Source organism: Ovis aries, chromosome 1, assembly GCF_016772045.2.
Source record: "Ovis aries strain OAR_USU_Benz2616 breed Rambouillet chromosome 1, ARS-UI_Ramb_v3.0, whole genome shotgun sequence".
NCBI classification, from domain to species: Eukaryota; Metazoa; Chordata; class Mammalia; order Artiodactyla; family Bovidae; genus Ovis; species Ovis aries.
In genome coordinates, this window is record NC_056054.1 from 193070415 (window position 1) to 193098276 (window position 27862).

At 36.0% G+C, this 27862-nt stretch overlaps 1 protein-coding gene across 8 annotated transcripts in view; it reads left to right on the forward strand.

Moving 5' to 3' along the window:
- ACAP2 (ArfGAP with coiled-coil, ankyrin repeat and PH domains 2) overlaps positions 1-27862 on the forward strand; it is a 165151-nt gene that overhangs the window by 97112 nt on the left and 40177 nt on the right. For all 8 annotated transcript variants that reach the window (XM_027957131.3, XM_042232913.2, XM_042232904.2 and 5 more), the window contains exons 5-10: positions 2251-2309; positions 5008-5191; positions 8888-8932; positions 13710-13805; positions 20668-20742; positions 26382-26494. In XM_027957131.3, the coding sequence (XP_027812932.1) occupies positions 2251-2309; positions 5008-5191; positions 8888-8932; positions 13710-13805; positions 20668-20742; positions 26382-26494 (572 nt within the window). The remainder of the gene's footprint in view (positions 1-2250; positions 2310-5007; positions 5192-8887; positions 8933-13709; positions 13806-20667; positions 20743-26381; positions 26495-27862) is intronic.

The following is a 27862-nucleotide window of genomic DNA, read 5'->3' on the forward strand; positions in this document are numbered from 1 at the left end:
TTGCAGATGTTTTTCTCCCAATCTGTAGGTTTTTTCATTTTGTTCTTGATTTCTTTGCTGTTCAAAAGCTTATGAATTTGATTAGGTCTCATTTGTTTATTTTTATTTTTATTTCTACTGCCTTGGGAAACTGACCTAAGAAAACAGTTGAGCTTCATTAGTTTTTGTCTTTCAAAGAATTTACCCATCTCATCTATTGAATTCATCAGCATAAAGTTGTTCCACAAATCCCCTGATTATCCTTTCTGAATACCCACAGGGTCTGTGGTGAAGTCCTGTCTCTCCTTATTGTAGGACATTGTGTCTTCTTTTTTCCTGATCACTTTGGCTGTTGTTGGTTTTGCTCAGCCATTAAGTCATGTCCAACTCTGCGATGCCAGGGACTGTTGTACTCCTGACTCCTGTCCTTCGATATCTCCCAGTTCAGTTCAGTATAGTTCAGTCACTTGGTCGTGTCCAACTCTTTGCGACCCCGTGGACTGCAACATGCCAGGCCTCCCTGTCCATCACCAACTCCCGCAGTTTACTCAAACTCATATCCATTCAAATGGGTATATCTTTCCTTTTCTCCTTTGCCTTTCACATCTTTTCTATTCTCAGCTATTTCTAATGCCTCCTTGGACAACCATTTTGCTTTTTTGCATTTCTTTTTCTTGGGGATGGTCTTGATCCCTGTCTCCTGTACAATGTCATGAACCTCAGTCCATAGTTTATCAGGCACTCTATCTATCAGATCTAGTCCCTTAAATCTACGTTTACATAAAACCTAGCAATATCAACCCTAGGTATTTGCCCATACAGATTTCTTTGCTCAAATTGATGTCCATTGAGTCGATGATGCTATCTAACCATCTCATCTTCTGCCACCCTCTTTTCGTTTTCCTTTCAATCTTTCCCAGCATCAGGATCTTTTCTGATGAGTCAGCTCTTCACATCAGGTGGCAAAAGTATTGGAATATCAGCTTCAGTATCAGTCCTTCCAGTGAATATTCAGAGTTGATTTCCTTTAGATTAACTGGTTTGATCTTGCAGTCCAGGGGACTCCTAAGAGTCTTCTCCAGGACCATGATTCAAAAGCATCAATTCCTTGATGCTCAGACTTCTTTATGATCCAACTCTCAAATCCATATGTGACTACTGAAAAAAGCCTATCTTTGACTGTATGGACCTTTGTTGGCAAAGTGACATCTCTACTTTTTAATATGCTGACTTTAGCTCTGAGTTTATCTATTTTAGATCTTTAAAAAACTAGCTTTAGGTTTCATTAGGTTTTGGCTATTGATTTCCTGTTTTCTGTTTAGTTACTTTCCAATATGATCTTTATTATGTCATTTCTTCAGCTTAACTTGGGTTTAATACTTTGGGATTAACAGTATACAAAACCTTTTTTCCTTTAAAAGTGAATTTGACAGATTTTGAAACCCTGTACTCAACCCAGACTGTGCGTGTGTGTTTGGCATTTAGACAAGGACATAATACTTTGCTTCTAGCCAGATTCCATAAAGATTGAAATATTTTGATGCTGTTTTTAGTTAGTTGAAGGACATAGGATTTTCTTTTTGTTTTGAATAGTGATTTTTCTGTCTGTTTATCTGCTGTGTTTCAAATTCTGAATGAAGTATATCTGTAAATTATGAAAGTACTTGACATTTCCATGCCAAGTCTTATGAAATTTACCACACGTAGAGTTAAATATATGTGGCATCCGTTAAGTGGTGTAAAATATTTTTGTAAGAAATAAAATTTTATCCTCATTTTTAATCTTAGCAATCATTTAAGGGCTGTATATACTTAATTCAGAATGTAAGACATTTAAATCCACATGTCTTCCCAAGTGAGAAATCGCTAAGGTATAAGGAAGTTCTGTTGTTTTCATTTCTTATGTTTTAGTATATTAGAATAAGAAATTCCTGTGGTGGATAGAGTAGAATTTGTATTAGTCTTTTAGGTTGTCTTCTAAAGCCTGAGTTAGAATCAAGATAATAAATTGCTTAATTGATTGAAAATTGTATTTAAGTATTAATACACGTTTGATTTACTCTGTAAATAGTAATTTTATTTTTTAACAGATGAAATTGGCTTGAGAATCAGTTTCTTTTTTAAGTACGTATTTCTTATGCAGTGTTCAGTAAGAAGTGTAGGTATTATTAGAATTGGAATATTGTTGGAGGGATGTAATATTTATAGAACTACATGAAAATTTTTTTCTTTGTTTACTTTTTTAATTGTTTAATGTTCCTTTTCTTTTAGATCCTATTTGACCAAACCCAGAGATCAATTAAGGCACAACTTCAGAACTTTGTTAAAGAGTAAGTCAATTTCAGTGAAAAGAAAAGAAAAGCAGCCAAGATTACATCTGGGAGTTATCATTTGAGAGAACCTAGAATCATACTTTCAGACTTACTAAAAATGTGGGAGTTTTTATTTGGTTTTTGCTTTGTGAATTTTATGTTCCATTTTTTTTCTCAATTACTCTGTAAGAAATCAGATTTCATGCTTTTCCATGAATAACTTATGCTATGGAATTTGTATTCAGGATACATAGCTCAAACTGTTGATAGATAAAACAAATTTTTAATGTAAATAAATAATCTGATGACCTTTAAAAATAAAAGCAGATCCCAAAAGTTGTTGAAATACCATCAGTTATTCTAGTTATCTCCATATAGTATTTTCTTTGTAGAGAAGATAATAGCATGTATGAGAATGAGTTATGAAGGAGCATAATAAGTAATGAAAACAAGCCTTTTGTGTCACAGTCATCACATTTTGTGTGTGAAATAAAATGAAACTGGAAATAAAAAAAATCTGACCTTTTCAGGTATGGATGTTTGTCTTTTCTACATTAATAATTTCAGTTTTTCTCTTTTAATTCCTGACTGAGAATATATTATATTACATATAAGGTTGATTAGGATACAGTGTTCAGTTCAGTTCAGTTGCTCAGTCGTGTCTGACTCTTTGTGACCCCATGAACCACAGCGTGCCAGGCCTCCCTGTCCATCACCAACCGCCGGAGTCTACCCAAACCCATGTCCATTGAGTCGGTGATGCCATCCAACCATCTCACCCTCTGTCATCCCCTTCTCCTCCTGCCCTCAATCTTTCCTAGCATCAGGGTCTTTTCCAGTGAGTCAGCTCTTCACATCAGGTGGCCAAAGTATTGGAGTTTCAGCTTCAACATCAGTCCTTCCAATGAACACCCAGGACTGATCTCCGTTAGGGTGGACTGGTTGTATCTCCTTGCAGTCCAAGGGACTCTCAAGAGTCTTCTCCAACACCACAGTTCAAAAGCATCAATTCTTTGGTGCTCAGCTTTCTTTATAGTCCGACTCTCACATCCATGCATGACTACTGGAAAAACCATAGCCTTGACTAGATGGACTTCTGTTGCCACAGTAATGTCTCTGTTTTTTAATATGCTGTCTAGGTTGGTCATAACTAATACAGGTATTACAAGCTATAAATAGTGGCAGAGCTCATAATGTACTTCTATCTTAGTAGATTAGAATTTGTTGTACTGGAGGTGATACTAATATTCAGAATGTCCTTATAGTATATATACATGAAAATTTATTACTTCCTATAAAGAGTTTAAAGTCTTTGCTAGGCATATTTTATTATTGTTGTTATTTTAAAGTTATTTGTCTTCAAGTTATTTTGCCTAATTCCCTGGTAGAGGAAGTAAAAGCAAAGAGATGTTATGTATTTACCTAAGGTCATTAATGAATGGAGGTTTCAGATTTTCAGACTGTTACCCTTTACTGGTACATAATTCTTTTAGAGGGCTTCCCAGGTGGCTTATGTGTGGTCAGTCATGTCTGACTCTTTGTGACCTTATGGACTGTAGCCCACCAGGCTTCTCTGTCCATGGAATTTTCCAGGCAAGAATGCTAGAGTGAGTTGCCTTTTCATTCTCCAGGGGATCTTCCTAACTCAGGGATCGAATACTTGTCTCTTGTTTCCTGTGTTGGCAGGCAGGTTTTTTATCAGTTGAACTACCAGGGAAGCCCTCTAAAAGAATTATGTACTACTCCAGTACTCTTGCCTGGAAAATCCCATGGACGGAGGAGCCTGGTAGGCTGCAGTCCATGGAGTCACTGAGGGTCGGACCCGACTGAGCGACATCACTTTCACTTTTCACTTTCATGCACTGGGGAAGGAAATGGCAACCCACTCCAGTGTTCTTGCCTGGAGAATCCCAGGGACGGAGGAGCCTAGAGGGCTGCCGTCTATGGGATCGCACAGAGTTGGACACGACTGAAGTGACTTAGCAGCAGCAGCAGCAGCAGCAACAGCATACCTTTGTAACGTATACTGTTCCCCAGTGGCTCAGGTGGTAAAGAATCTGCCTGCCAATGGAGGAGACTCTGGTTTGATCTCTGGGTTGGAAAGATCCCCTGGAGAAGGCAGCCCACTCCAGTATTCTTGCCTGGAGAATCCCATGGACAGAAGAACATGACAGGCTCCAGTCCATGGGGCCTCAGAGGAGTTGGACAGGACTCAGTGACTAAAACAAGAGGACCACCCATAACAGGAAATCAAGGACTTGTCTTAAGAAAATCCCTTAGATTTCTAGAGGTTATCCCCAAAACACGAAGAATTATAATTTCTGGGAGAGGATCTTTGGAACTTGCATTTTTTAACAAGGTCCCTGTGGTATATACTATTGTTTAAAAAATCATTTGATTAGATATTGGTGCATGTCCCAAAATTTGTCTTTTGAAATAACAAATTAACTTTGCTTTTTTGTTTCTGTAATGTTAATTTGATGATTCATTTTTTAATTTGAATTGTATAGATTTAAGTCAGGTAATGCTAGCTGACTATATTAGGGAATATTATGTGCTCATAGACTAATATATGTATTAGTTGGAAGAACTATTGAGTATCATTGCAAATAAATGAAAAAATATGGAAACATAAGAATAAATTTTTAAATGTTATTTTGCTGAAGTGTTTGATCCAGAAAGTTTTATAAAAATTTCACTATTTTAATTTTTTTAGAGATCTCAGAAAATTCAAAGATGCCAAGAAACAGTTTGAAAAAGTCAGTGAAGAAAAAGAAAATGCATTAGTAAAAAATGCTCAAGTGCAAAGAAACAAACAGCATGAAGTTGAAGAAGCCACAAACATCCTGACAGCAACAAGAAAATGTTTTCGACACATAGCCCTCGATTATGTACTTCAGGTTTGTTTATTATGTTTTCAAAAATTGCTTACTAAACATGTTGTTGGGCTTCCCTCATAGCTCAGTTGGTTAAGAATCTGCCGGCAATGCAGGAGACCCGGGTTTGATTTCTGGGTCAGGGAGATCCCCTGGAGAAGGAAATGGCAATCCATTCCAGTATTCTTGCCTGGAAAATCCCATCGACAGAGGAGCCTGGAAGGCTACAGTCTATGGGGTCGCAAGAGTCGGACATGACTTAGTGACTAAACCACCACCACCAAACATGTCATTTTTTTTGAGTGATTGCACTGAAGGGAATAAATTATGCTATTTCTTTTTGTTTAAAATAAAGCCATGTTCTTTTGTGAAAAATTTTCTTGTGTCTGGGTGTTTATCTGCATATGCCCTATACATGTGTGTATACCTTAAGTTCTGATTTCTTCCCCTGTTCACTTAACATTATCCTTTTTCCTTTTCTAAATATCATTAAAAGGATTATTAATTGCTATATTTTATTCTATGGATATACTTTGTCAATTTAGTTAATATCCAGTTATTAGATGTATAATTGCCAGTTTTTGCTGGCAATACTTAAAATACAGTTTTCAATAAATATAAATGATAATATCTTTGTATACAAATCTCTTGCAACATTTCTGATTATTTCTTTAGAGTAGATTCTAGAGATAGAAAAGGCTCACCATATTGCCAAATGAAAAATATTTCTAGAAATAATGTTCTCATATTTACATTAGGTGCTGCTTTTGAAAAGTAGAGATCAATATTTGGTAAGATGCCAGGTGATCTAAGACAGAGAAGTCCCTTTAGATTGTTGACTTAACAATGGTCACAGAGTATTTCATTAAACAATCCTGAAGTAACCATATTGCAAATTGGTGATTAAAACTACCCAGATAACTTTGCAAAAATAGTAGAAAATGACCTTATGATTTTTTTCTATTAAGTTCCTATTCAGTAAGTGGGAGGATAAATTTTTAAAGGTACAGTCTATTAATTAAAGACTTCTAGAATGGAGTAGTCTGTATTTCCTATTTCCTCTTATCTATCTCACACTTATACCACTTCCTGCTGTAATATGAGCACTGAGAGTCTGTCTGCCCCATTCTTCTGAAATGGCTTGTGTTAAGGTCTTATTCATTAGAAATATTTTACTTTTTAGCCGACTTGACTGTTGTGTTCCACTGAAATAGTAGACTACACTCTCTTTCTTGAGACCTGCTTTCATCTTGATCTTAAGCCACTTTCAGGCTGTCTTCATAACTTGTGTTTCTTTTCAGTTTCCACCTTGGGTTTCTCTCCTTTGTGCACCTTTGCAGTCTGACTTTTACGGTTCCATCTTTGGTTTTCCTGTTTTCTGACTTCATGATTTCCCTTATAGTTTCATCATGTCCTTTGCTCGAATTATTACCATATATAGATGATGAAATCTACTTTTCTCCTCAAGTACTTTGTCCCTTTTGTGTCCAAAACTGAAATCTGTCTTCTCAAATGGCTTCTTATTGCCATTACCAAACTGAGTGGTGTTACCCTCTTAATCATAGAAGTCAGACTTGGAGAATCACACTAGATATTCTCCTCATTCTTAGCTACTACAAGTAACAATCGAAATTGCCTTGAGAAGTTCTGTGTACGTCTTAAGTCTGTTCTTTCTCACTCTGCTGCAGCCTGAATCCTTACTGTTTCTCTTCTGGAGTATTAAGACGTTCTCATAAAAACGGATCTTCCCTGCATCACTTGTAACCTGCTCTTTAGCAATCCATCCTGTGTTCTGTGTCAGAACCACTCAAACTTCTCCCGGCAATTGAGTCGTCTTGTCTCTGCTTCCTCTGTGCTGCTGCATTATTGTCATGCGCATTGTTGTTAGAGTGCTTCCCTCATTTATTGTGATGATTTATTAATGTCTTCCTTACACCTAGATTATATCCCTTCTGTCTAGTCCAGTGGTTAGAAAATAGATAGGTAATGTTTTTTGAAAGAGTGGATGACTTAATTTTAAATTTTATTTGGGAAGGGACAGTTAGCTAAAATATTAATTATTGTCAGATTTACACATTGTAAACTATCCATTTCCTTTGGTGTCCATCTAGTAGCTTTAAGTTAGGACTTCACCTCTCTTGTAAGTTATTTGTTTGATTTTTTTTCTAATGAGAACTGTTGTATTATTTCATTATAAGTCCAAACTCTCTGTTTTAGAGAATACTAAGTAATAAATATTCAGATTTACGTTTGTCATGCTTTAACTTCTCTAAATATTTTAATATACTTTTGTTTTTTTAAGTGTCTGCTGTTTTTCATTGTCAAACAGAGGTATTTTTAACATTTTTGTAAGTTTTTACTTAGAGCATTTGGAAGTTACTATTTTTGTTCTCAAAACTGAATAGACCTTGAAACAGACATGCAGAATAAACTAGTGCTTAGGTAAGCAACGTTATTAGATTTTTGGGAGTCTGTTTTTGTTTTCTGATCAGTGCTTTAAAATTATAACAGGTAAAATATTCACTGGGAAGGACATATTAAAAGGATAGATATTTTGTAATAAGTTTTAGCAAAGAATGAATGATTCTATTTTGTAAACATTTTATTTCACTAAGTTGATATATAATAACAGACAAAAATAAAATGCTTATTGTGAACTCCTAAAGTTGGGAGAGAGACCATAGAAGGCAAATTTTGTAATTACTGATCTTTCAATAGTTTGGTCTAATTAAAATATTTATTTATGGTCCATTAATTTGTTTAACAAATATTTTTTGAGTGCTTAGTATATACAACTTGGAGAATACATCTGGGAATAAGGCAAGAGCTTGATCTCATGGAGCTTGTGTTTTAACTGGGGAAATGACATAAGTAAATAAAATATAAGGTAGTTAAGAATACTAAAAAGAAAATAAATAGGGTTGATACACTAAAGAGTGCTAGAAGGCCTAATTTGAACCTTTGTGAGGAGATAGTATTTAAGTTTGGACCTTATGGATAAGAGCCTTACGCCATTTGGGCAGAAAATCATGACATGAGAACAAAACAAATAGTATGAAAGCCTTGAGGTGGGAATCTTCTTGGGCTGTGGTTGAAGTACAGAAAAGGGGAAAGTACTGTAGTAGAAAATTAGGTTGGAGAGGTAGCAGGAGCCTCTTCACAAAGGGCCTTGTAGGCTACAATTGGGAGATGTAGGTTGGGAGTTGGAAGATTTTAAGATAAACATACATGATCAAAAAAGCACTCTTGTTGCTATGTGCAGAATGAAGTGTAAGGAGTCAAGAGTGGAAACAAACTAGTTTAGACTATAGTAACAGGAAAAGATAATGGCAGTTGGTGGTAGTGATGAAAGTGGTGAGAATTTATATTAAGGATGTATGTTGAAAGAGCAATTAGATGAGGAGAGTGGAGAAAAGATGGAATTCTAAGAAATTTGAAAGTCTATCAAGGTGATAGTTTTATCAGTACAGTACAATTTTATGATTTAAACATGGCCAGTTTTTCTTTGAGTTGAAAAATGATGAGAATTTCATTGGCGTGTTTCTCTAAAAACTGTTTTTGCAGAAAGCAGGTCAAAAACTGAGAAACTCGGACTTTGTTTTTATTTACGTTTCTGGAAAAGTATTAAACCATTAGAATAAGCAAATTTTACAACATTGCATTCTGGATTAGTTTTCTAAATGGTGCATAAGTGATTAACCAAGTTCATTTTCCCCTCAGATTAATGTCCTTCAATCAAAAAGGAGATCAGAAATCCTGAAATCAGTAAGATATTTATTGAAATGATGTTCTATATATGTTAATATGAAGTTAAATGTATATATTTAAGTGTTTAAGATAGCATCATATGTGTGTGTATATATGTTTGTTTATTTATTGACTTATTCAGGTTTATAATTAATCTTCTTAGTGATGTTTGTATATTTCTTACATGTCACTAAACCACTTTTTTCATTTGTTTTATGTTACAGTTATTTATATATGTCTCATCCATTAATATATTCTAAGTTCCTTAAAGCAGACATTTACATATTTGAGATTGAGGACATAAATAAATAGCATCATTTTATAGAATTTTCCCATTAGGGTTGTTGATGATGTATCTGCTTTTTGGAATGCAGGTAGAAAACAAACGAGTTGAAATGTGAAGGCGTGAGAACAGTGATTTTCTTACTTGCCTTTTTTTTTGTCTTAAAGCTAACAAGGAGGTGGGCAGAGGATAGTAGTGGTATGGACACTATAGTCTTTTGTATTTTGAGACCTTAAGAAATAATTTCTCCTCTGATTTTGTTAACTGAAGTTTTTTTCCTTCAAGAGGTTTACTGAAATTGTTTTTGATCCTTGTCCCCACCTAGCTTTTTCCTAAATTCTGTTAATATTTATGTTATTTCTTATCAGATGAGTACTTTATACTTCCTGTTTACATCCACTTCCTTTTCCAGATTGAGAGCAGTGTGTATTATTTGTAGAAAATTAGAAAATAAAATGTATAAGGAAAGAATAAAAGTACTACAAATGCTATTACCAAGAGAGAACCACTGTTGAGGCTGATGTAATTTTTGTCTGTTTTATGTGTATGTGTGTGCCTATTTGTGTGTGTGCATGAACATTTATATATACCTTTTAAAACTCTGTTTTTTTTAAAGCAAAACAAAATAGGAATCATTCCTACATATTCTTCTGTAATTTTTTTGTACAAATACACTCCAAAATCATCATGTGTTATTAAATATTTTTTTATTTAATGATGACCTTTGTGGCTAGATAGAATTCTTCCTTGTGATTATAGTAGAGATGAGCAAACATTTTTTTGAAGGGCCTGGTAGGGCCATACTAGATTTGAGGGTCCATATGATCTGTGTTGCAATTGCTCAGCTGTGCTATTGTAATGAGGAAGCAGTCATAGACAGTATGTAAATGAATGGCATGACTGTTCCAGTATCAACGTGGAAGTTAGAATTTTACATAATTTCTATGTCATTAAGTGTGTCTTTTTTTCATTTTCGTTAACCATTTAAAAGTGCAAAAACCATTGTTAGTCCATTGGCCATCCAAAAACAGGTAGTGGGGCTGGATATATTTTGTGGGTTACAGTTTTGACCTTGTTCAGCTCAGTTCAGTCACTCAGTCGTGTCTTTTTGCCACCCGATGGACTGCAGCACGCCAGGCCTCCCAGTCCATCACCAGCTCCGGGAGTTTACCCAAACTCATGTCCATTGAGTCAGTGATGCCATCCATCAGCTCATCCTCTGTTGTCCCCTTCTCCTCCTACCTTCAGTCTTTCCCAGCATCAGGGTCTTTTTGCAGTGACTCAGTTCTTTGCATCAGGTGGTCAACGTGTTGGAGTTTCAGCTTCAACATCAGTCCTTCCAGTGAACACCGAGGACTGATTTCCTTTTGAATGGACTGGTTGGATCTCCTTGCAGTCCAAGGAACTTGCAAGAGTCTTCTCCAACAGCACAGTTCAAAAGCATCAATTCTTTGGTGCTCAGCTTTCTTTATAGTCCAACTCTCACATCCATACATGACTACTGGAAAAACCATAGCTTTGACATGACAGACCTTTGTTGGCAAAGTAATGTCTCTGCTTTTTAATATTCTGACCTTTAATATACCATAAATGAACTTTACCCATTAATGGACTTTTGAGTAATTTCCCTGTCTTTGACATGAAATGTAGCATTATATAGTGATCATCCTAATGAATAATATGATTATTTCCTTCAGATAGATTAAGGTAAGCAAGCTTCCCTGGTGGTTCAGACGATAAAGTGTCTGCCTACAACGCGGGAGACCCGGGTTCAATCCCTGGCTTGGGAAGATTTCCTGGAGAAGGAAATGGCAACCCACTCCAGTATTCTTGCCTGGAAAATCCCATGGACAGAGGAACCTGGTAGGCTGCAGTCCACAGGGTCGCAAAGAGTTGGACATGACTGAGCGACTTCAGGATTTAAGCATTTATTGAGACTTTTAAAAAAGTATTGTGAAGTTATAAGTGTTACACAAAATTTTCACTAATAGTGTGTGAGAGTGAATATTTTTGCATCTTTTACCAACAGTGGGTGTTGATTTTTCCCACTCTACCCATAATTTAATAGGTAGAAAATTTCATCTTATTGTTTAATTTTGGATTTCTTTGATATAAATGAGTATGATTGTCTCCCTTCCCCTCTCCCCATTTTTTCTTGGTCATTTATGTTTTCTGTTTATGTCCTTTGTCTCTTTTCCTGTTGGGATCTTCATGTTTTTCATGTTAATTTATAACATCTCTTACCTATTAAGACTATTAACCCTTTGTCATATGCTTTTTGCTAGTTTATTATTTATCTTTTAATACACTTATTATGTATTTTGATGTGCAGGCATATTATACATTTTTATGTACTTGTAACTATCCTTCTTTATATATAAATATATAAATTAAGCATAATTTTTAAAAATCATATTCACGAAGTTGTACAACTGACATTATCTCATTCCAGAATCATCTTTAAGTGAGCTTTGTCCTTTTGTCATTGCTTTTTATTTTATTGGTTTTCTCTTTAAAAATAATTTTTTTTGAAGGATTCTTGAGTATTAAGGACCTTATGACCTATTTTAGATTTCAGAGGATTAAGCAGATTTTTGCTAAAAATAACATGGCTGTTCAGAGGATTCTTTCAGTCCTGTGATTGAGTTATTTAATTCCTTCTAATGCTCAAACTACCGCACAGTTGCACTCATCTCACACGCTAGTAAAGTAATGCTCAAAATTCTCCAAGCCAGGCTTCAGCAATACATGAACCGTGAACTTCCAGATGTTCAAGCTGGCTTTAGAAAAGGCAGAGGAGCCAGAGATCAAATTGCCAACATCTGCAATCATGGAAAAAGCAAGAGAGTTCCAGAAAAACATCTATTTCTGCTTTATTGACTATGCCAAAGCCTTTGACTGTGTGGATCACAATAAACTGTGGAAAATTCTGAAAGAGATGGGAATACAGACCACCTGACCTGCCTCTTGAGAAATTTATATGCAGGTCAGGAAGCAACAGTTAGAACTGGACATGGAACAACAGATTGGTTCCAAATAGGAAAAGGAGTACATCAAGGCTGTATATTGTCACGTTGCTTATTTAACTTCTATGCAGAATACATCATGAGAAACGCTGGCTGGAAAAAGCACAAGCTGGAATCAAGATTGCCGGGAGAAATATCAATAACCTCAGATATGCAGATGACACCACCCTTATGGCAGAAAGTGAAGAGGAACTAAAAAGCCTCTTGATGAAAGTGAAAGAGGAGAGTGAAAAAGTTGGCTTAAAGCTCAACATTCAGAAAACGAAGATCATGGCATCTGGTCCCATCACTTCATGGGAAATAGATGGGGAAACAGTGGAAAGTGTGTCAGACTTTATTTTGGGGGCTCCAAAATCACTGCAGATGGTGACTGCAGCCATGAAATTAAAAGAGGCTTACTCCTTGGAAGGAAAGTTATGACCAACCTAGATAGCATATTCAAAAGCAGAGACATTACTTTGCCAACAAAGGTCTGCCTAGTCCAGGCTATGATTTTTCTAGTGGTCATGTATGGATGTGAGAGTTGGACTGTGAAGAAAGCTGAGTGCCGAAGAATTGATGCTTTTGAACTGTGGTGTTGGAGAAGACTCTTGCGAGTCCCTTGGACTGCGAGGAGATCCAACCAGTCCATTCTGAAGGAGATCAACCCTGGGATTTCTTTGGAAGGACTGATACTAAAGTTGAAACTCCAGTACTTTGGCCACCTCATGCAAAGAGTTGACTCATTGGAAAAGACTCTGATGCTGGGAGGGATTGGGGGCAGGAGGAGAAGGGGACGGCCGAGGATGAGATGGCTGGATGGTGTCACTGACTTGATGGACGTGAGTCTGAGTGAACTCCAGGAGTTGGTGGTGGACAGGGAGGCCTGGAGTGCTGCGATTCATGGGGTTGCAAAGAGTTGGACACAACTGAGCAACTGAACTGAACTGAATGTGGAAACTAATAAAGATGAGTGGTTTTTTCCCCTCTGATGAATAGTTAACATATAGGAAAACAGAAAAAAATCTTAACCCATTAATGACAGTTTTGTATTTTTGGAATGAATATAACAAAATTTCCATATTGGCGGAGCCTGTTGCCTCATTTTATTTTGGTATTTTTGAGAAAAAAATGAGCATCCCCCTATTTCATGTTATGTTTAGTGATCTACAGGTTGTAAAGTGTTTGTGATTGTTTTAAGAGCTTCTTATATCACATTCTAATCTTTTGATGTTTTATTTGTAATTTAAGATTTTGCCAGTGAGTTTGGTTGAAAGATGCATAGATATTTTATAATGTACCTGGAAAGATGATGACGGTATTGAAAACTTGATTTTTTGAATTATTGCAACCATTTAAGAAAAATGATTCAGCTTAATTTTAAGTGGTTTGATATTTTGCACTCTGGTGAAATAATTTTTTAACAATACATAGGATCAGAATTAAAGTTGCAGAATATTTATTTAAGAATTGATTCAAAAATGGCGATCATTTTTTCCTCCTTTAGATGTTATCCTTTATGTATGCCCATTTGGCTTTCTTCCATCAAGGATATGATCTATTTAGTGAACTTGGGCCCTATATGAAGGATCTTGGTGCACAGGTAATGTACTGTACTTCTTGTTTTTGTGTTATATCCCAATATCTGTATTTTTTTAAAGTGTTTATATTTGACATTTTCACTTCAGGTATACAGTAAAATAATTTAATATGTTAGTGTGTATATACTGCGCAATGATCATCACTGTATAAATCTAGTTAACATCTACCTTACATAGTTATACATTTTTTTTTTCTGATGAGAACTTTTAAGATCTACTTTCTTACCAACTTTCACATATATAATACAGTATTATCAACTATAGATACCATGTTGTCTTTGACATCCCCAGGAGTTATTTATTTTACAGCTGGAAGTTTTGTACCTTTTGACCTTGATCTCCCATTTCGCCCATCCCCAAAACCCACCGCTAGCAACCTCCAATCTGTTCTTTCTATGAGTTCTATGTTTTTTTTTAATTCCACTTATCAGTTCATTGCGATCACACAGTAGTTGTCTTTCTCTGTCTGACTTATTTAACTTAGTGTAATGCCCTCAGGATCCATCCATGTTGCAAAAGGCAGCCTTCCCCTTTTTTTATGGGTGAATAATACTGCATTGTATATTTATACCACATTTTTGCATTCATCTATTGATGGACACTTAGGTTACTTTCATATCTTGGCTAAATAATGCTTCAGTGAATGTGGGTATGCAGATACCTTTTCGAGTTAGTGTCTTCATTTCCTTCAGATAAATGCCCTTGAGTGGAATTGCTGGATCATATTGTAGTTCTATTTTTATTTTTTTGAGGAACCTCCATACTGTCCTTAATAGTGACTGCACCAATTTCATTCTCATCATCAGTACACAGGGTTCCCTTTTCTCCACGTCCTTGACAATCTTGTCTTCAAGATTGTTAGAATGACAGCCATTCTAACAGATGTGAGGGGATATCTCATTGTGGTTTTAATTTAGAAGTCCTTCATGATTAATGACTTTTGGTCCCTTGTTTGCCATCTGTGTGTTTTCCATAGGAAAATGTCTATTTAGGTCCTCTCCTCATTTTTTAATTGGATTTTTTTTTTTTTTGCTGTTGCATTGTCTTGAGTTCTTTATATATTTTAGATATTAACCTCTTATGAAATATATGATTTGTAAATATCTTCTGCCATTTGGTAGGTTGCATTTTCATTTTGATGATGGTTTCATTTTCTGTGCAGAAACTTTTTAGTTTGATGTAGTTTGTTTGTTTTGTTGTCTTTGTTGTAGTACCTGTATTTTAAAAGAGATTAAGCAAATTGGGAAATTTGACATTTAGTTTATTTAGTGCAAATCCCATGGATGGAGGAGCCTGGTGGGCTGCAGCCCATGGGGTCGCTAAGAGTCGGACACGACTGAGCGTCTTCACTTTCACTTTTCACTTTCATGCATTGGAGAAGGAAATGGCAACCCACTCCAGTGTTCTTGCCTGGAGAATCCCAGGGACGGGGGAGCCTGGTAGGCTGCCATCTGTGGGGTCGCACAGAGTCAAACACGACTGAAGCAACTTAGCAGCAGCAGTGTAGAAGTTTGGTGTTTTTATAGCAGATTTATGAAAGTCCAGTGTGTAACCAAAAATGAGATTAAAGTTAAAGAATATGTTGTAGATAGTTATATAAGGGTACTGAGAAGAATTTTAAAACAAAGTGTTTGTTTTACAGTGTACATAGCTGGATTTATTTTTTTTGTTTGTTACATTTGGATTATTGAGTTACTGTCCTAATTGGTATTTTATTTTAGTTATAACTCTTTTTTTAATTTTCAAAGATATTTGCGTTTTGCTATTTTGAATAATAAAATTTTATCTTAAAAGTATTTTTTTATTTATTTGGCTGCCCTGGGTTTTAGTTGTGGCAGGCATATGGGGTCTAGTTCCCTAACCAGGGATCAGATCTGGCCCCCTGCATTGGGAGCATGGAGTCCCAGCCACTGGACCACCAGGAAAGTCCCTGAATAATAGTAAAGTTTGGAATTTTAAGATTAAAGAACTCTAGGTAACTTTTTCATTTTATACACATGTAGACATGCATGAATTATATATAAGAATATTATATAGAAATGTTGTTATGTCCAAATTATTTTTGATGATCTGATCAGAACTTCAGGCTTCCCTGATGGCTCAGTGGTAAAAGTCCACCTGCCAGTGCAGGAGACACAGGTTCGATCCCTGGGTTGGGCATATCCACTGGAGAAGGAAATGGCAACCCACTCCTGTATTCTTGCCTGGGAAATCCCATAGACAGAAGAGCCTGATGGGCTCCGGTCCATGGGGTTGCAAAAGAGTCAGACACAACTGAGCAACTAAACAACAATAGCAACAATCAGAATTTCATGTTAAATCTGTTCCCAGACATTGTATTTTGTTGACTGGTGAGTTTTCTGAATTTCTATCAATTTTCAATTGGTTTTCTTTGTCAAAATGGTTCAGAGTACTTTTTCAGGAAAGGAATTAAGGATGAAAAATAGAGTTTAGAGAAATGGGGAAAAAGTAAGAGCAGAATGATAATTGCATTCATTGACCAGAAATAAATACAGTGCATGCGTGTGTGTATGTTTGTGTGTGTTGGGCTATTGTGGGGGAAAGGTGGTATGTAAGGTATATGTCACGAATTATAGGAATGCTCTTCCCTGCCTCTACAGAGCTTAATCTACTGGAAGAAAATAACAAGTTACCACACTATGAATCTCTGTGCTAAGTGCCCTATCTGGGTTTATAAACTGAGATTAGATTTTGTTTGCATGTGATAGAAAACCACAAACAGCAGGAGCTTTAAACAGGATAGAATTTTATTGCTTTTATGTAAAATCAAAGGTCTAGTATAGTGCTCACTTAATCTGTAGGGACCCAGGCTTATTATATCTTTGGATTCTGCCTAATGGTTCAGAGTGGTTTATCAGGCTTTAGCCATCATAACCAAATTGTAGCCAATAGGATGGAGGGGAAAAGAAAGATTTGTTCCCTCTCTTTCAGCGTAGTTCCCAGGGATTGTATATGCCGCTTCTGCATATGTTCCATTGTCCCACTGCTGCTGCTGCTGCTAAGTCGCTTCAGTTGTGTCTGACTCTGTGCGACCCCATAGACGGCAGCCCGCCAGGCTCCCCCGTCCCTGGGATTCTCCAGGCAAGAACACTGGAGTGGGTTGCCATTTCCTTCTCCAATGCATGAAAGTGAAAAGTGAAAGTGAAGTCGCTCATTCGTGTCCAACTCTTCTCGACTCCATGGACTGCAGCCTACCAGGCTCCTCTGTCCATGGGATCTTCCAGGCAAGAGTACTGGAGTAGGTTGTCATTGCCTTCTCCCAGATTGTCCCACTAGCTTCAAGGAAAGCTGAGAAGTAGTGTTATTGCAGGTAACCATTAACCTACTAGAATTTGGGGATTTTGTTGTTAAGAAGGAAGAGAGAATGGATATGGGAGATAGATAGCTGTCTCCACCACATATGTTACTGCAACATATAAGTAGTATATCCAACCCAGATTTGGGAAGAAGACAGGACCTTCCTAGGCCCTTGGTGTTGTGTGTTAGTTGCTCAGTTGTGTCCAACTCTGCTACCCGTGGACTGTAGCCCGCCAGGCCCCAGGCTCCTCAACTACTACTTGAAAATCCATGGAATTCTCCAGGCAAGAATACTGGAGTGGGTTGCCATTCCCTTCTGGAGGGGATCTTTCCGACCCAGGGATTGAACCCAGGTCTCTTGCACTGTGGACAGATTCTTTACCATCTGAGCCACCAGGGAACTAGCAAACATTAGATTTTACCCTCATCTTACATTAAGTATAATATCAAAAAATGCATTGGATTGTAGTTGACTGGTGTCAATAATTGCATATTTTAACATTTTAATTTCAGTTTTGCATTTTTTACCCTCCCAGGTCTCAAGTAATTTTGCACATCCCTGAGAAGCATCTAAACTCTAGTGCCTATAATGTTTGGCCTGGTTGAAGGTGCCAGTTTATGGTATCTGGAACTAGGGTCATGGCAGTAGGGGTGGAGATAAATAGATAGGCTTGAGGAATATGTAGTCAATTCGAGAGTGGAGGGACATGAGAAGTTTAAATGTATTTAGTTTGGGAATAGGACATCTAAGTGGGTATATCTAGAACTCAAGAGAGAAACATTAAGAGTCAATAGTATATAATTGCTAATTGCAGTCACAGGAGTGTGTGAATTGAAGCAAGGAGTTAACAGATGTTTCAAAAACATGAACCTATTTTAAGAAAGATAAGTGACCAAGCACCATGCCTAATACTTTTAATTTTGAAAATTAAGGTCAAGGTCCACAAGTGTGAAACAAGAGAATTTGACTTGGGACAGATCCCTCAGAATGACCTACTTTTAAGAAATGGCTAGGTAAGAGGGCTCCATGAGAACACTGATGGGAGAGAGGTGGAAAATCAGGAGACTATGGTAGCAAAAGACAAGGAAAGAGTGTCTCAAAAAGATGTGGGTGGTTGTCAGTTCAATGACTGGAAGGAAGGTTGAGTAAACCTAGGACTGAGAATTGCCTCTTAGATTTAGCAACAAGAAGGTTATTTGTTACTTCTGTCAGAGTTGAGGGTCTAAGAGGTAAAAGCTAAATTACCATGGATAGATGAATATGATATGGGCAAGTGGAGAACAGGGAGAGTTTTTTAAGAAGTTGTATTGTGAAGGAAAGAGAGAGAGAAGTTGGTAACTAGAGAGGAGTGTGGGTTTTAGGAAGATTTTATTTAAGGTTTTATTCTATTTATTAAATTTGCACAAATTTAAAACAAGTGGGAAGGGAGAATTTGAAAAGCAGAAGAAGTATTAAAATCTGAGGTGGTAGGCGTGGACAAAACTCAGAACATAAGTACAGGATTGGGGGCACCTGGTTAGTTATAGGAGTCTATTAACCGCATACGTGCAGTACTAATAGAAACACGGGACACATGCTGCTTTGCTCCAGTTCTCTTCTTGATCCAGGCAAGGAGGATCCCCTAGAAGACAGGACTGCCAGCCTTTGCATCTCTCCAACTCATTCGTCCTCCAACACTTCACCGTGTTGAAAGATATCTATTTCTTTATACGTTTGCCCTGACAGAGGGAGAGGAATTTTCCCTCTTTTCTGAGTGGGATACAGTTGAGAAATTTACTCCAATTTGACAATTTACTACCATCACTGACATTGTAGTACTGGTGTGGAAGGTACATGCATACAAGTTTTTAAATATCAGTTTGAATCTTGGAAGTGCCTTCTCCTGCAGTTCAGCCTGAATGTACGAAAAACATTTATATGTCATTCAGTTAAAGGCTATAAAACCAGGGTATAATGATTATTTCACTCATTGACTATAAGAAACCGTTGAGGACAGTTTCTTAGTGCAGCATTACCCACTAAGTCAGTGTGACCTGTCACTATGGTGTGTATGGCTTAGGTCCAAAAGTGGAGTAGTATAGTTGCCATCTAAACAAAGTATTTTGTAGTAGTGATAGTTCTGTTTCCATATATTTTCTTTTGGTTCTTTATTATTATTCAGTGATATTAAGATTCTGTGGCCAGAATTAGTCTCCTGTAGGGAAAAGAAAAACCATTTGTGATAGAGAGTCAATAAACATCACATAGTCTTTTAAGACGGGCTTTTTCAGTTTTGTTTTTAAAGGCTATCAGTGAAAGCATCTTTCTCCATAGTTTGTTGATATTGATATGTATAGCTATTTATCACACTTTAGTCAGTTCAAGGTGATGGGTGTTCAAAGATGAAATGACATACATCACTGTTTGGAATAGTAGACACACCTGATGGAGTATTTTATTTACTTTCTTTTGAAAATTTTATTTTATATTGGGGTGTAGCTGATTAACAATGTTGTAATAGTTTCAGGTGAACAGTGAAGGGACTCAGCCATATGTATACACGTATGCATTCTTCTTCAGACCTGCCTCCCATACAGACTGCCACGTGACATTGGGCACAGTTCCATGTGCTGTATATTAGGTCCTGTTGGTTAATCATTTTAGGTATATTTTAAATATATTTAAATACAGCAGTGTGTACATGTCCATCCAAAACCCCCTAACTATCCCTTCCCCTGAAAATAAGTTCATTTTCTAACTTTATGAGTCTCTTGGAGTATTTTAAACCTAATTGTTACTCCAGCAAAGAGGAATTCAGGAAACTAGTACTTTTGTAATAATACTGGAAATCAGGTATTTCTCTTCTGATGAAAGGAACAAGAATGAAATGGGATTTTATGATTTCAAAAGTTTTAAAAATTTTTTTAAAGAAAAATTGATGATTTTATACATTAACCTAAGGAATGACTTCTTTCCTGTTTTATTCTACTCCACTCTATCTTCTTTCTCTTTTATCTGTTGTTATTTTTTCTACCTTTTAGATTTTATTATAATACTAGGAAGCCAGCTTGAAAGCATCATGCATCTTGAGTGATTGGAAGTGTCTGTTATGTTGAACTTGTGAGTGCCAGCACACACTAAATTAGCTGCTAGATTTTGCTCTTTGGGGGAAAAAAATCACCAATATATCTTCTTTCTGTCTTTGATAGTAACTGCTAGAATTGCTGAGCGTATCAGCTGGCCACTTAATCTAGAGTCATTCTCCTTAATTCAAGGAGTGAACTCGTTATCATTGTTGTACCCTAGGCAAGGCCACCTGTCACAATTGCTTGACATGTGATTGTTCTCAGAAACATTTTCCCTAGCGGAGTTTTAGACATTCTCAAAGAGGATATGAAACCAGAAAAAAAAGAACTTTCATTTTATGGTTGTAGCCAAATGCCTTTTTAGGTAAACCTAAGTTGACTGACTTATTTGGAATATGATTTTTGAAAAGTAACTGTATCTTTCTTTTTCAACTTTTAAGTCTCTCTTACTTACTCTTTTATTTATTTATTTTTTTGCAGTTGGATCGACTGGTTGTAGATGCAGCAAAGGAGAAAAGAGAAATGGAGCAAAAACATTCTACCATTCAACAAAAGGTACTTGAGGGGAGAAGTTAGAGGAGATTAATTCCCTTTTTACACAGCTTTTTGGTTATTGGTTTCAGCAAGGCATCACATTGAAATAAATCCTTTGAATTGCCTTAATAATTAAATTGTATAGATGAACTCCTCCTTTTTTTGTAAACCATAAAATATTTTTCCAGTGTTGAGGTATGTATTTTATTATTATTTTATATAAAAATATTTGAGAGCCATGCTCTTGAACAAGTTTATAAAAACGTCAGTCCCTTAGGGCCTTAACTGATTTAAAAGTGGCCCTTGCATGCTAAGTCACTTCAGTTGTGTACAACTCTTTTCGACCCTGTGGACTATAGCTTGCCAGGCTCCTCTATCCATGGAATTATCCATGCTGGAATACTGGATTGGGTTGCCATTTCCTTCTCCAGGGCATCTTCTTGACCCAGGGATCGAACCTGGGCCTCTTAGGTCTTCTGCATTGGCCAGTGGGTTCATTACCACTCAGGCCACCTGGGAAGGCCCTTAGAGTTTAAAATGCTGCTTATAGTTTCAGTTAGGATATCACCAGGGCTTCCCAGGTGGGGCAAGCGGTAAAGAACCCACCTGCCAGTGCAGGAGACACAAGAGATGTGGGTTTGATCCCTGGGTTAGGAAGATCCCCTGGAGGAGGGCATGGCAACCCACTCCAGTATTCTTGCCTGGAGAATTCCATGGGCAGAGAAGCCTGGCAGGCTACAGTCCATAGGGACGCAAAGAGTCATACATGACTGAAGCGACCTAGCCTGCATGCACACAAGATATCACCAAGCCCTGTAAAATGTGTGTGTGTGTGTGTGTGTGTGTGTGTGTGTGTGTGTGTGTGTGTGTGTGTGTGTGTGTGTATGTCTGTATGCAGGGTAGCAGTGATTGATGGAGGGTAGGTGGAGGTGAACAGAAGTTGGAGAATTTCCAGTTGGAGAACACCGAAGCGTGTGTGTGTGTGTCTGTGTGTGTGTGTGTCTGTGTGTGTGTGTGTCTGTGTGTGTGTGTGTCTGTGTGTGTGTGTGTGTGACTAGGAATTTCCAGCTGCAGTCACTCTGTGGCAACACTTACCCTCTCAAGTGATGCTGAAGTTTCACTTGCATTTCTTGTTAACTTACCTAAGCCTAGGTAAAGTAATATCTGAAAAATATGTATTTAAAAATGAAGATTAAAAAAAAGATTTAAATGTGAAACCAGGTTCTATTTCTGTGTGCTAAAAGCTTTGAATATGATATACCTGGAACTCAGTATAATAGTATTTTATACAGTCATCAATGTGATCTTTTTTGTATGTATAGTCATCTGAAAATAAAAGGATAGAACCGGCGGTTGAATGTGTGTAAAAAATATGTGAAAAGATGTCTCTGTACTTAAATGGCAGAGCAATACCACAATTATGAGTGTGGTTTTCCCATGGGGAGGCTTATCCATCCCTCTCCTGCAATTTCCCCAAGTGTGGGAAACATGACTGCATAAATTTTGGTATTGGGGGGTTGCCATCACAACCTCCCTAAAAAGACAAAGAAAAAAGATGTCATCTAACATTGCTTTAAGAAATCTATCCTCTTGGTATTGAGCAGTCAAATCAACTTTTGTTATGGTTTATTTAGAACTTAAAATGCCAGTAAACTAGATTTAATATAGAAGATGTCAGTGAAAAAAAAAGTGAAAGTGAAATCAGTAATTAAATTTTTTTGGTGATGGGTTGTTAATACTCAAAGAGAAGCATTTTTTTTTAAAAGGGAAAGATTTTTTATGAGATAATGTTTAATTTATTTCCTCTAGTTATAGTCAGGTAAGACTGCCTCCATGTTTTATTTTGTTTAAAGTTGAATCACTTTTGGTTGGATAACTTGTTTTAATGACATTACTATGGAAAGATTTTTAAGAATTGGGACCAATCATTTTTAATTAAAATGAGAGGTCATGATATTTAGAAGCATGTTTATTTGTTTAAATTGAATTATTTAATGAATATTATGCATCTTTTAATACCTTTCCCTAGTGTATGTCAGTGTCATACTGAATGTCCAAGGGTAGTAGATTATTAAATCTGATTAATGAATTAGATTTTAAATAGTGGTCAGTTATTATTTTCCTTAAAGAGAGTAATGCTGTTTTTGCTTATTATGAATACTTAATCGTTTTTTTTTTTTGCCCTTAAATGCTGACCCAAGGCTGCATTACAGGTAAAAAAAGGAAAAGACCTAATCAGACTAAAAAGCAAGGAAAAGTCTGTCTAATGTAATTATTTAGATTTTTTGGAATTGAAATCAATCAGTTGAAGAAACATTGGTGCGGTGCACATTCATGTACATGCCTTTTGGATATGTGCACGCATTTCTGATAGATTTAGACCTAAGAATAAAATTGCTGGGTCATAGCATGTGTGTGTGTGTGTATATATGTTCAGTGTCAGTAGATAATGCTGTTATTTTCAAAATGTTATACCATTCCTAGTAAGCAGGACTGTGTGAGAGTTCCTGTTGCTCCTTGCCACCTCATCATATTATGAGAGTTTTCAATTTTTTGCCTATTTTGGTGGGTAGATATGGACATTTTGTGGTTTTAATTTATGCTTTAGTCACTAATGACCTTCTGCGATGTCTGTTGGTCATTTGGATATCCTCCTTGTTAAATGTCTGCTAGTCTTTCTCCTGTTTTTCCATCAGGTTATCTAACTGTTGATCATATCCTCAAATATTCTAGACGTTAGTCCCCCTTTGGGGTATATACATTTTAAATTTTCACATAGTGTTAAAAATATCTTTTCTGTTCGGTGCCTTTTGTGTCCTTCCCAACCCACTGGTACTGCTAAGTCACTTCAGTCTTGTCCGACTCTGTGACCTCATAGACAGCAGCCCACCAGGCTCCCCCGTCCCCGGGATTCTCCAGGCAAGAACACTGGAGTGGGTTGCCATTTCCTTCTCCAATGCATGAAAGTGAAAAGTGAAAGTGAAGTCGCTCAGTCGTGTCCAACTCTTGGTGACCCCATAGACTGCAGCCTACCAGGCTCCTCCGCCCATGGGATTTTCCAGGCAAGAGTACTGGAGTGGGGTGCCATTGCCTTCTCCATTCCCAACCCAAGATCACAACAATGTATCTCCTGTAAAATCTTGTTTTTGTGCATGCATGCTAGGTCGCTTCAGCTGTGTTTGACTCTCTGAGACTCTATGGACTGTAACCTGCCTGTCCATGGGAATCTCCTGGCAAGAATACTGCAGTGGGTTTTCATGCTCTCTTCACAATCCAGGGTTTGAGTCTGCATCTTTGGCAGGAGGATTCTTCTTCCCACTAGCACCACCTGGGAAGCTTTGCTTGTTTTATCTAGGCCTTTAATCAGTCTGTAATTGTGTGTGTGTGTGTGTGTGTGTGTAGTTTGAGGTAGAGATCCAGTTTCCTTTAATTTTCACATTGGTAGCTAAATGATGTAGATTCGGTTATTAAAAAGTTTTGTTTTCCCCCAACTACTCAGTGTTGTATACTCTTTTGTATAGGACATTTCCATACATGTGAGGTCTGTTTCAGACTCTCTATTCTGTTTCATTGGTCTTTTTGTCTTAATTATACCAATACCATGCTATCTTAATTATTTTAGCTTTATAGCGTATCTTGATAATCTGACAAAGCAAAGCCTCCTACCTTCCCTTCTTCAAAAGTGAACTGCTAAAGTTCTGTATTTCCATATAAATACAGCAGCTTTTCACGTTGCATAAAAATAGCTTTGCATTGGATCTGTGAATGGATTTGGGGAAGAATTAATATCTTTATTTTAAATGTCTTCTAGTTCATGAGCCTTGAATATTTCTCTGTTCATTCATTTTTTTAAATATCCTTCATAAAATTTCATTGTTTTCTTTATCTTTTGGTAGGTGTATTTCTAGATACTTGTATTGAAAATGTTATTGTAAATGTTATCCTTTAAAAATATATTTTCTCACTGTTTACTTTGGTTGTATATTAGAATAAAATTTGATATTTGTGTGTTGATTTTTTTAACCAGTAGTAGTCTTTTTAAGCTCTCTTTACTGCTACTACTACTAATATACCTCTGAATTCTTTTGGATGTGTACAGTCACATCCTTTGCAAATAATCCTTTCCTTTTGGTTTATCTTGCTGGCTAGGACTTTCAAAATAATCTTGAATCAAAGTGCTTATAGTGGTCCTTCTTGTCTTGCTTGCAATTTCAAAAGGGAAAATTTCAGTTGAGTCCCTTCATTGTCTTGACTTATATTCCTTGGGCTCCACACCAAAGCTTCAAGTTCTGATAAGACAAGCCCCTGATGGTACAAAGAAATCTTTGGAATGTTGCCAAACTCGATTATATCTATTGCTGACTTAATTTTGTCAGCATAATTAAATAAATTATAGCTCCAAATAAATTTTAAATGAAGGAATTAAAATTTCCCTGATTTTTTTTTTGCCCCAAAGTAAAAGCAGAAAGAAATGTAGCAGTTTATTTACAGATTATTTCATTTGATTATTTTGGATGATCATGTCCTTCACGATTAAGTTTTGAGATATATTAGCAGTGTTTGTGTGTAATTCTGAAGTGTGCCTAGTTCCTTTTCCCATAATCATGGACTCTCAGATTTAGAAAGATCTTAGGTGATTATCACTCTGCTTCTCCTCCAGTGCAGAACCCCTGCATTCCAGTATTCTTGGCAGATGGTCATCCAGTCTCTACCAAAATCTTTCTCAAGATGGAAAGTCTACTCCTCTCTAATAGTATAGCGTTCTAATTTTGCTTATTGGTCCAGAAGTAATTTTGAAGTTTCAGGACTGCTTTTTAGAGTTTTCAATTTGGAGATCACAATGATTTTTCAGTTTTGTTGAAATAACTTTGGAAATTTACCAGGAAATATTTTAAATATAGAATTTCTGATTTTAAAATTTAGTGGCTTCTTGGAGGAAAATTGAAAGTTTGAATTGCATTCAAGTGAAAACTAGAATGGTTAGATGATTGAAGATGACTGTGAGTGATTTTATAACCCTTATAAAAAAGTGAGCTCAGAATGCCTACTTCACACTGTGGTACTTCTTCTTTGCAAAAATAAACTTTCTGTAATTCTTTTTTTGAACCCCCAAATAGTGGAGTTATTGTTTCTACCAAAAACAGTATAACAATATAAAACTACCCTAATAGTAATATGTTTAGAAAATAGTGGTAGATTTAACTAATCCCAAGTAGAAATATGTATATTCCTTTAAAAAATTGTTAGCAGACATATCAATATTGGGATTAAATGAAAACATTTAAAACAACACCCACAGAATAGCACGTTGTTCCCTTTGTCTATTTTTATACATATTATTTTGTTCTTTTAATCACAGTGTGTACAATTTATTTATCCAGGTTATATAATTTATAAACTTTTAAAATTTGCTTTTCTCTTTTAATGTGTATTCTGTATAGTCGTTTGTGTTATTGCGTAATAGTCCACTGAATTACAGTATGTTAACATGTTGAAGCATTCTTCTGTTATTGAACATTTAGGTCTCCCCTTATGAATGTTGTTGATCTAACTATCCTAATACAATGCTTTTCTACTGTTTGAGCTGTTTCTCTAGGATAGATTTGTCTAAGGAAATCAGTAAAAACCATACAAACTTTTTAATGTGTTATTTTGTTTAGGATTTCTCCAATGATGATTCTAAGCTAGAATATAACGTAGATGCTGCAAATGGCATTGTTATGGAAGGTTATCTGTTCAAACGTGCCAGCAATGCCTTCAAAACTTGGAACAGGTAATATATTTCAAACACCAGTCTTGCTCTTTCCATATCTTCAGTTTTCTGACTACTCTATGGTTTAGTGACTCTTTCCTTCATAATTCTCTAAACTCACAGTCCCTAGTAACTTTTCTGAACTATGTGTATTGGAGATAAGTTGCCCCTCTAGGAATAAGGCCTTAAGAAGGAAGTGAAAAATAACACTAGCAAATCCAAATTCTAAAATTTAAGCAAAGTTTAAATCGGGAAGCAAGGAAAATTTTTATAATGCTTGGGTTGTAATGACTAGGTTACTACAATGAATAAGTTTTTAAATGTGAGCTTCCTCTGCTGTTTGTTATGAAATAGATCTGATTGCAAGTTATGTATTGATTATAATGGATGAGTAAGACAAGTGGGCTGTTTTTCATTTTTGGGGTTCCTCCTTTATATGTATGTTTATATACATATTTACTTAATTTTGGCTTGTGAATCTTTAAGTGAGATGATCCTGGTTTTCTGATCTTTTCAATAACTTTAACCAGGCTTTTTAGAATATGGGATGAGTTTTATATGTGAAGTGTATGTGGCAGCTGTTGTTCCTTTTTTGTTAACTTGATGCCTACTGAAAAATGTTTTTTTCTAAACTGATTTTTGAAAATAAATGTTGATCAAGTAAATATCTTTTAAATGAATGTATAAAATATTTTATTACATTTCTCATGTATTAATAAAGTGAAATTATTTCAGACATGAAGGCAAAAGGAAAGAGTGATTGTCTCAGGATCATCTTTCTGAATAGCAGTGAATAGTCTTTTATTCAAGGATAATTCCTTTGTGGAAAAAAAAGGATTATTTTTTAATAGTTGAGAATAGTATCAGATTCTGGTTGATTGATTTAATAACTATTATATTATTGGTTGAATATGTATATTTTATTTGCTACTTGAACAGGATATGAATTCACTTAATGATAGAGAAGATTGTTTTCTTTTTTAAAAAAGTGGACATTAGCAAAATAAATAGAATTTTCTTGGTAAGTTTAATTTGGTATACATTTTTGTTAATTTAACTGGAAACCATTATGCTTGAATATTCAAAATATTGAAATGGATTCTTAGTGCACTTATTTTGAGTTCTTGGTGATGAGGTTATATACAAAAAATATTTACTGATATTTTCAAATGTCATTTTAGTATCACTGTATCAGTGTTATTTGTATCAATTTAGTGTCAATGTCATTGAGTATCTCCTTAGCATTTGATATTGTCTGATGTTTAAATGGGACATAGTATGTTATATTTGAAGTAATTGTTCTTTACCTGAGAATGAATATAAATGGGAAAGAATGGTGATTGTATTTGATACTAAGTTTCTTTGAGTAATGTAGGACTTTAAAAATAA